Consider the following 10,577-nt stretch of genomic DNA (forward strand, 5'->3'; position numbering starts at 1 on the left):
CTGGCCATTTTTTGGTTGCAGCCATCATTGTTGTTTGGCGGGCCCGGGCTGGGGATTCGAACCCGCCACCTTAGGTGTATGTGGCTGGCGCCTTAGCCACCTGAGCCACAGGCACCGAGCCCCAAAAGATTTTTTTTAACAACCATTTACAGAATATATCACTTCTGATAGTTCTGAACATGAACAATTTCAACAGCACAAAAGCCAAAAAAAAAAAAAATCAGAAAACATACCTTGCTTAATTTTGCCCCCAAACTGATCTTCCAAAAGCCCATGGACCACTAATTTATAGATTATGGCTTGAGCTCGCTCCAGATCAGCTAATCCCAATGCTCTCTTTATAGGCGACCGCATGACTGCTCGCTTCACCATGTGTCGCATCAAGAACTGCAGGGCTGCACGCATCTCCACATCTTCGTGAACAACTGGAGAACTTGCACAGTCTGAGTTGTGGCCATTTTCAGCCAGAACTTTTGGTATGAGCAATAGCTCAGCATATTTACTACAGCCAAGAAGAGCACTAAGTGATTTCATAGCACCGAGGTAAAGATACGACAGCTGGACTGCTCTGATTTCGGACTGAGCTATGTCATGATTTTTGGACATGTGTTCGTGATTTTTTCTTTTTCCTTCTGTTATCTGATGTTGGGATTCCACACCTGGCAGTGTTGGATCTAAAGAAAATGAAGCTATTTCATTTTCTGATTTGGAGCTTGTGGTACCCAGACTTTTGACATCATCAGATGTTAAGCCTGTTCGTGTATCTAAGGCAGATTCACTCTCCGGTTTCTGCTCAACATCCCCTTTCTCCTCAGACTCATGCCGGTGTTTCTTTTCGTGTCGCTTGGCGCTCTGTTTTCCCATGTCTTCATGAATGCCAGTCAGATATGTTAGGTCCAGCAGCACAGACGCAGTCAGGCCTCGGAATCGCGCCACGTCAAACGGCAATGGTTCACAGGGTTCCAGATTATACAATGGAGTATCACTAGGCGACCAAAAAGTTGGGAAGCTTTAATAAAGATCAGAATGACACAGGAAGAAGCAAGTGAGGGAAAGACAGGAGGAAGGTACAGAAAACAATGCAGACAAAATAAGATGTACCATGTACATAATACAGAGAATAATTTACACAAACTAGAGAAGTCATTACAAACACAGATAAAAATGAGTCTACTATGAGAAAATGGGGAGAAGTGAAACTAAATGCAAAGGCAATGAGATGTGCATGTACTTTCAAATGAGAATGTTCACTATTATATAATACACACATAAGCAAGAGTCAGCAACCTTTCTGGAAAGGGCCAGATACACACAGCAGTAAATATTTTAGACCTTGCAGTGTATATGGTCACTGTGGCAACCATTCAACCTTGCCATCATAGTGCAAAAGCAGCTCTTGATATACCTAAACAAATGGCTCTGTAACTTAAAAAAACAGGGGGTGGACTAGATATAGTTTGACGTAAGGTATTTGGAAAATTTGTGTGAGAAATCTAGCTTATGATGTGGGTAATGATATTTATAATCTATTTTAGAGAGGACTTTGTTTCATCAAAAAAATTTGCTTTAGCTGGCTGCTGTAGCTCAGTGGATAGGGCACTGGCCCTGCACACCAGGGATGGCAAGTTGGAACCTCCCCTGAGCTTGATTAACGCCCCCCCCAAAAAGGAAAACATTTGCTTTGTAATTATCAATTAATGCTTCTCGTTCACAGTTAAGCAAAAATATCATTACATATTTCTTGATATTGGCAAGAGTTTCCTGATTTTAAAAATGTTATAATCATACAAAATGTTATAGAAAGCATTAGCAAGTATGAAGTTTTGTGCTACTAATTTGAATTTTGGTTCCATATTACTTTCCTAATCTTATTTTCCCTTTGCTTCATTTTTCTCCCTTATTTTATTTATTTTGCTATATTGTATGAATCTTAACAAAGCTCCATAAATCCTTTCTGAAATAAGGCAAACACTCAAAGAAGAGACAGATATTTTCATGTAACTCTATAAAATTATCATTGGTTTCTTGGATGGAGTAGAGGAGGTAGTAGTAGAGTCTACTCCCTAAAATTGTATTTAAAGTTTATGTATGTGTATGTTTCAGCTTTCAGTCCATAGCATTCACTGAATTCTAAAATGATATCACCTCCAAACAACACTAGGAACCAGTGTTCTAGATATTGTTCCATGTCATATAAACATATAACTTTATAGGAATATTAGGTAATAAAATGAATAGTTCTATATCATCAATAAATCCACATTTTCAAATAATACAATTACATACTACAGTAGATAAATGAGTCCCATTATCAAGGGAACTATACTTGACATATAGTTTGATTATTCCCTAGCTGAAATGGTTAGGACCAGAGTGTTTTAGATTTCAAATTTTTAAAATTTTGAAGTTTTTACATTGCACTTAGTGGTTGAACATCCCAAATCTGAAAATCCAAAATCTGAAATTCTCCAATGAGCATTTCCTTTTAAGCCAAAATCCAAACTCTTTTTTTTTTTGAGACAGAATCTTACTTTGTCACCCTTTGTAGAGTGTTGTGAAGTCATAGCTCACAGCAGCCTCAAACTCTTGGGGGCGAGCAATCCTCTTGTCACCATTTTTCATTTTTAGTAGAGATGGGGTCTCACTCTTGCTGAGGCTGGTCTTGAACTCATGAGCTCAAGTGATTTATCTGCCTTGGCCTCCCGGAGTGCTAGCTAAGATTAGGTGTGAGCCACTGTGCCCTGCCTTTTTTTTTTTTTTTTTTTTGAGACAGAATCTCACTTTCTTGCCCCTGGTAGAATGCCATGGCATCACAGCTCAGAGCAACCTCAAACCTTTGGGCTCAAGCGATTCTCTTGCCTCCGCCTCCCAAGTAGCTGTGACTACAGGTACCCACCACAATATCTGGCTATTTTTAGAAATGGGGTCTCATTCTTACTCGGGCTGGCCCTGAACTTGTGAGCTCAAGTGATCCACCCACCTCAGCCTCCCAGAGTGCTAGGATTATAGGCATGAGCAACTGCACCCAGCAAAAATCCAAACATTTTGAGCACTGACATGATGTTCAAAAGAAATACACATTGGTGCACTTCAGATTTCAGATTTTTAGATTTTGGATTTTCAGATTTGAGATACTCAAATCAGTATTTCCTTTTAAACATTGAAGTGTCTATTTCACACAAATCCCTTCTAAATTTCAAACACACCAAAACAGTTTAAGTACTCAGTTTGTGTCAAATAAATATAATTTTCTTATCTATTCAAAATGTTGTAAAATGTGGGGATAGAAATATGTGCTTTTTGAAAAAGGAAGAATACTTAAAGTCACAGATAATGTAAAGCCTCATCTTAGTCACTCAAGCATTCCTATCCTATATTCAGAGCTCTCCCAACATAAAATGTAATAAACAGATCAGCTTGACTGACTTTTTTTTTTTTTTTGAAAAGCCTCAAGCTATCCCCCTGGGTAGAGTGCCATGGCATCACAGCTCACAGCAACCTCCAACTCCTGGACTCAAGCGAGTCTCCTGCCTCAGCCTCCCAAATAGCTGGGCACAACGCCTGGCTATTTTTTGGTTGCAGCCGTCATTGTTGTTTTGGCAGGCCCAGGCTGGATTCAAACCCGCCACCTTAGATGTATGTGGCTGGCACCTTAGCCACTTGAGCCACAGGCGCTGAGCCCAGCTGACTGACTTTTTACTATTCTAGTGCAAAATGGAAATGATCAAAATGCAAAAGAAAATAATAGAAAGAACATCCCAACTTAACTTATAAACAAGTAAGTATGCTTACCATTTCTTCCCCAAACAAAACTAAGAAACTATGTATTTTAAAAATCACTGGTATTTCAAGGAACACAGGTTTGAGAAATATTCCTTTATGAAATCATAGTACCAATACCAAGCTATGTTTTAAAAAAAGTAAACTGGCAGCTCAACCAAAAAGCTAATTACTCACTGTCCATATGCAATGGCCCATTTCACCATTAAATACTTGTTTGCTAAAAGTACAACTCAACAAATCATACCTGATGGTAATTTCTGCTTCATCCCATTGGACCTTGGCAGACGTGCTGCCCTCTTTGACCACTCCCAGCAGCGTGGCATGGCGCCCAGTTTGCTTGTGAACACACCGACCTCCAACTCTAAGACCAGCATCAACTCCTCCTATCACAGCCAGCACGGGCCACACCTCTATGCAAAGAGTCCTCAGCTGTGGCTCTGAGAGGTCAGCAAGGCCATGTCTATTATGTTTACCTTTCTCTTCCTCTTTGTTTTCCTTCTCCTCTCTCATTTCACTTTCCTCTCGGCTCTGAACCGAGCGGCTTTTCTTTAGCTTCTGACCTGACTCTTTAATACATATCTTAATTTTGTGCAGCCTTTCCATCATTTTTTTGTTAATACAGTAAGTCCAACGGTCTGTTCGGTGAAGGATACGGATGAGCTGAATAGTGGCCTCAGCCAGTACTGCTGCTACTGGGCTACATATGGGGTCTCCTGGAAGTAAGTCTCGGGGTGTGCCACGCATCTGCATATCACAAATTTTCACCTACATAAAAGAAAAGAGGGTGGAAAATATGTGATAGTAATAGTTCTTCTTAACTATCAGTCACTATAAATTCTAACATATAGAATCCCATGTTGAACTAGTGTTTGTTATCTTAATACTAGAGTATTAAACCCACTGGCCCCAACAAAGTGTAAAGAAATGTTACAGATCTACTAAAGTTTGAAGTATCTAGTGGTATGGTCCCCTGGAATAAACTGCCTTGTCATATTAACCTCCTGCACATGAATTCCAGACCTGCTAGAACCACCTGAAAGATGAATATATATTTGGGTAATGAGTACAAAAGCCCAGACTCCACCATTATACATGGTAGTAGGAAAAAAAAAACCTACCAAATATCTGTTTCTTTTTCCAAAAAAAAAAGAGGGAGAGAAAGACTATAGACCAAGGTATATGCAATTGATTCAATTTAGTACAAAAAAAGCCTTGAGAATATACTTGTCCTTATCCTCAAGATATCAGAATAATAATGATTTCTGGGACTATCTTATATTGTTCAAGGGGTGCAAAGCTAAAATTGTAAATCTTGACAACTGGAATAGTCACAATCTAGAAACCATTGCAACTAAGACACAGAAGTTAAAAGAGCAGCAAGCCTTGGGTTCAAATTTTAATTCTGCATAATAATCTCAGACAGTTATTTAAGCCTCAACTTTTCTTTTTTTTTAAGACAGTGTCCCACTGTATCACACCTCGGTAGAGTGCTGTGGCATCAGAGCTCACAGCAACCTCAAACTTTTGGGCATAAGCGATTCTCTTGCCTCAGCCTCTCAAGTAGCTGGGACTACAGGGGCCTGCCACAACACCTGGCTATTTTTTTGTTACAGTTGTCATTGTTGTTTAGCTAGCTAAACATGCCCACCAGCCCTGGTGCATATGGCCGGCACCCTACCCTCTGAGCCACGGGTGCCGCCCTATTTTTTTTATTACAGTTGTCAATTGTTGTTCATCTGGCCCAGGCTGGGTTCAAACCCACCAGCCTGGGTGTATGTGGCCAGTGCCTCACTGAGCTATGGGCATCGCCCAAAAGCCTCAACTTTTCATATGCAAAAAACTATACTAATAATAGTATTTATCATGATGGGCAGAGCCTATGGCTCAAAGGAGTAGGATGCTGGCCCCATATACCAGAGGTGGCAGGTTCAAACCCAGCCCCAGTCAAAAACTGCAAAAAATAAAAATAAAATAAATAAATAATAGTATTTATCTCCCATAGTTATTTTAAAGATTAAATGAGACTATACATATAAAGTGCTTATTGGTATACCAGACACACTATAAATGTTAAACCAATATTAACTAGTAATGGTACTATTTTTCTCAGGGATTCTGAAATTTATCAGAAAAGCGTTCTAGGTAGAATAAATTGATGGAAGGCTGAATGAATTTTTTCAAGGTTCACAGAAGTTGAAAAGGCCATCATTGTAACCAGATGTACCAAAACCTATTCGGGGCTACAAGAATATCATAAAGGCAAGGGAGGATACCAGGCTCTAGGCTGCCTCTTCACTTCATCTCCAGTTCAGTTTTTGTTCACTGTTTAAGAAGCTGTTTTCCGCTAACCTTAAATTACAACTCCTTGAAATTTTAAAAAAAAAAAAATGTGCATGTAAAAGCATAGAATAAATTTTCATGGTTAAGATTTACCATAAAAATGGTAAATTTAGGTAAATTTAAATAAAGGTCCAGCACTTTTTTTTTTTTTTTTTTGAGACAGGAACCTCAAGCCGTCCCCCTGGGTAGAGTACCGTGGCATCTCAGCTCACAGCAACCTCCAACTCCTGGGCTCAAGCGAGTCTTCTGCCTCTGCCTCCCAAGTAGCTGGGACCACAGGCGCCCGCCACAACGCCTGGCTATTTTTTTTTGGTTGCAGCCGTCATTGTTGTTTGGTGGGCCTGGGCTGGATTCGAACCTGCCACCTTGGGTGTATGTGGCTGGCGCCTTAGCTACTTGAGCCACAGGCGCTGAGCCAAGGTCCAGCACTTCTATTATGGAAAAATGAGATAACCTGAAAGCTTTCCATCATAAAATGACTAGAAATTCTTGAGACTGGGCTAAGCAACACTACATATCAAGTGAAAAGACAGGGTCAGGAAAAAAAAAATCCACCTACCAGCACAGGGACACCACAAAGAAGTTTTTCTCTGGTAGGTTTTAGATGACATGGAAAAAATTTTAACATTCCTCTCATAATGTTCAAATTTACACCATCTACAAGGTCTGAAAACTCCCATAGCAGAATGAAAGAAACGTAGTTTCCCCATCATGACTTGGCATCCATCATCCAATTAATACTATCTTATTACATTTAAGATTATTTCCAAATTTCTCTCTCATGTCCATAATTGCCAATAAAATCGATTATCCCTAAACTAATTCCTGTAATTCCTATAATTGCACATGGTTGAAGGTTGACTCACTATATTCAAATTTGCAAAATAGTACTTTAATATAAAGGCAATTTCTAAAACTAACTTTCTTCTAAAAGAATGAATTACCTGAGTCAGGTACTTTTTTTTTTTTTTAATTAAATCATAGCTGTGTATATTAATGCAATTATGGGGTACAATGTGCTGGTTTTATATACCAAGTCAGGTACTTTTAATGGTATAAATAGCTTATTATATTTATAAATTCTATATGATGATAAAATATTAATGAAAAACAACAAATATTCTTCTTATACCTAAGTATAAAAGTTTGAGGTTTCATTACCTTTTCGCCTGGGTTGCTACTATAGAACATTACACATGGGTACAACTCTGCTGCATCCACATCTTCAAAAGCTAATTTGGGTTCCTAGAGTATGGTGGAAGTGAGAAGAAAAAAGAAACAAAATATTTTTAAAAATTGATAATACTCAACCACATTAGAATTCAAGGCTCTTTTGAGATGAAACAAAGATTACAAGAGAGAAATCTCAATTAACCTTGCTAACCAAGGAAATTCTACATATAGTAAATAATCCTAATCTGTTCATCTGTTTCAAATTTTTACTGGGGTTTTACTACCTTTCTGTTGTTTGTTTGCTACTGATAAATATTATAATAACCAAAAAGTATTAGAGAAACAGGAGAAGAGAGGAGATAATCTATAATCCAACTAGCACTTGAATAACAGTTAAATATAAATAAAAATAAGAAAACATGCAATGGTTGTGAATGGATTTCAGTACCTCTCCATTTTTCCCAAAGGAAATGGTCCTGGCTTCCATATCTAACACACAGGTAATGAAATCTCCTTGAGTAAAGCTGGACAGTGTGAGAGTTTGTTCTCCATTGTGATAGAGGTTACCACTGTAGGCCCTATAGAGCCACATATCTGAGGTAGTGCGGTGGTTAAAGTCATGTACTGGCCAGCGAGAAACTCCAACACATGTACCTTCATTACCTCTGTTTTCCTTCACAATGTAAAACTAAAATAAAAGTAAGAATATTCATTAATACTCATAAAACTTGTTTACATACTATTAAAAATAGGAATGTGTTCATAAACAGAATTTATGTATTTATAAGAACATGTTAAGTTTCTTTTCAGTCTAAGTGAAAATAACATTAAAAAACTACATCAACTTATTCAATTTATAAAGACTCTAAAACAAAACTTATTCTTTACCTTCCAGAACATCTGGAATAACCTTTTTTTTTTTCAAGACAGAGCCCCAAATTATCCCCCTGGGTAGAGTGCCATGGCATCACAGCTCACAGCAACCTCCAACTCCTGGGCTCAAGCGAGTCTCCTGCCTCAGCCTCCCAAGTAGCTGGGACCACAGGCGCCCGCCACAGCGCCCAGCTATTTTTTGGTTGCTGTCATTGTTGTTTGGCTGGCTGGGGCTGGATTCGAACCCACCACCTTAGGTGTATGTGGCTGGCGCCTTAGCCACTTGAGCCACAGGCGCCGAGCCTGGAATAACCTTTAACATAACCTACAACACTACTTCACATCAAATGTGACAAACTATAAGACAACAGGGTGTGGCCCTAGCTCCTGTACTTTCCATCTCCAAATATCATTTACACTCTTGAGTCAAACTGATGTCACAGATGACAACAAATACTTTAAAAACAGACTGCCTTCAGACAGTCCCTCTGAACCAAGGACTCAACTAAATTATTCAGACTGAATTGGGGACAAAGGTGGGAAGCCCTGTGGTAGCAATACATACTGGGGTCCTGTTAACCCATGTTGTCTCCACTGTAATATATTTTGATTAGAGGTGTCCTAACAATTACAAACTTTCTTTCCAGGGATAACACATACAGCATATGGGATTATATTTCTTGTGTAGAGGCACCCTTTCAAGATACTATCTCAGCCCTGGACGGGCTGGAGTTGTACTGTACTAAACTGATGTCTAAACTAGATTTTTTTTTTTTTGATGGGGTCTTGCTTTATTGCCCAGGCTAGAATGCAGTGGTGTAATCGTAGCTCACTGTAACCTCCAACTCCTGGGCTTGAGTGATCCTCCTGCCTTCTCCTGAGTAACTGGGACTGCAGTCACATACCACCACATCCAGCTAATTTAAAAAATTTTTTGCAGAGATGGGGTTTGACTATGTAGCCTCAGATGGCCTCAAACTCCTAGCCTCAAATTATCCTCCTGCCTCAGTTTCCCAAAGTGTTGGGACTACAGGTGTGAGCCACTGTACCCAGCCTCAAATTTGTAAAGTTAATACAAAAACATGAAGATACATGACTTTTTAAAGTAGATGTTTATGGTAATGACATATGTTTTAACTGGTTATGCCTAGGACCACTAAAAGGCATAAACCAAGTTCAAGGTTACTATAGGCTGGTCTCATCCTGCTGCATGGGGTCCTAGTGATAGCTTTACTGTAAGATACCATGCCCAATGGCTCAGTGCCTATAGCTCAGCAGCTAGGGCTCTAGCCACATACACCGGGGTTGGCAGGTTTGAACCCGGCCCAGGTCTGACAAACAACAATGACAACTGCAACAAAAAAATAGCCGGGTGTTGTGGTGGGCGCCTGTCGTCCCAGCTACTTGGGAGGATGATGCAAGAGAATCTCTTAAACCCAAGAGTTTGAGGTCGTTGTGAGCTGTGATGCAATAACACTCTAGTGAGGGCAACATAATGAGACTCTGTCTCAAAAAAAAAAAAAAAAATACCATGCCCAAGAGCCAACATGATGGACTGTGTTAAAAAAAAAAAAAAAAAAAAGGACAGGGGGGTATTGGAGTAAATCCAACAGAGACTGCTAACTTTAGAAAGGCCTACTTGCAATGTTGACCCTTGGCTGGCATAGGGGAACCTAACTAGTAAATAGTTCCCTATATTGATAAAAATTTACCTAACTGATAAGCCTGGCTCATTGTATCTAGACTACTAACACAACAATATGACTTATGCTAAATCTTTTTTTTTTTTTTTGAGACAGAGTCTCACTTTGTCACCCTTGGTAAAGTGCCATGGCATCATAGCTCATAGCAATCTCCAATTCTTGGGCTCAAGTGATTCTCTTGCCTCAGCCTCCCAAGTAGCTGGGAATATAGGCACCTACCACAATGTCCAGCTATTTTTTTAGAGATGAAATTTTGCTTTTGCTCAGGCTGGTCTCAAACCTGTGAGCTCAGGGAAATCCACCCACCTTGGCCTCCCAGAGTGCTAGGATTGCAGGCGTGAGCCATCACGCCTGGCTCTAAATCTTTGTCTTCCTTTTGGGAATCTAAAATTTTAGTACAGCCAAGAAGAGGGTACCTACACGACCAGTGCAGTGCCCAATAAAAACCTTGGGCAAGGAATCTTTAATGGGCTTTCTTGGCAAAAACATCTTACACCTGCTGCTTTCTCTGCTGAGAAAGATATAGTTAGTCTCTGCTCTCTCAGAACTATTTTCAACACTGAGGGAAAATCTGCTATGTGTGATTCCTCATGGGAGGGATACAACATGGTTTCTTTTTTTTTTTGAGACAGAGCCTCAAGCTGTCACCCTGGGTAGAGTGCTGTGGCATCACAGCTTATAACAACCTCCAACTCCTGGGCTCAA

At 39.6% G+C, this 10,577-nt stretch overlaps 1 protein-coding gene across 1 annotated transcript in view; it reads right to left on the bottom strand.

Moving 5' to 3' along the window:
• Positions 1–10,577, bottom strand: part of HERC1 (HECT and RLD domain containing E3 ubiquitin protein ligase family member 1) — a 206,425-nt gene that overhangs the window by 60,396 nt on the left and 135,452 nt on the right. Inside the window, exons 34-37 of the mRNA XM_023510003.1 lie at positions 7,745–7,984; positions 7,285–7,368; positions 4,028–4,548; positions 234–1,009 (exon numbers count right to left, since the gene is read on the bottom strand). Coding sequence (XP_023365771.1) covers positions 234–1,009; positions 4,028–4,548; positions 7,285–7,368; positions 7,745–7,984 — 1,621 coding nt within the window. The remainder of the gene's footprint in view (positions 1–233; positions 1,010–4,027; positions 4,549–7,284; positions 7,369–7,744; positions 7,985–10,577) is intronic.

The sequence above is a fragment of the Otolemur garnettii genome, unplaced genomic scaffold, assembly GCF_000181295.1.
Source record: "Otolemur garnettii isolate 467f Iridium unplaced genomic scaffold, OtoGar3 scaffold00011, whole genome shotgun sequence".
Classification (NCBI taxonomy): domain Eukaryota; kingdom Metazoa; phylum Chordata; class Mammalia; order Primates; family Galagidae; genus Otolemur; species Otolemur garnettii.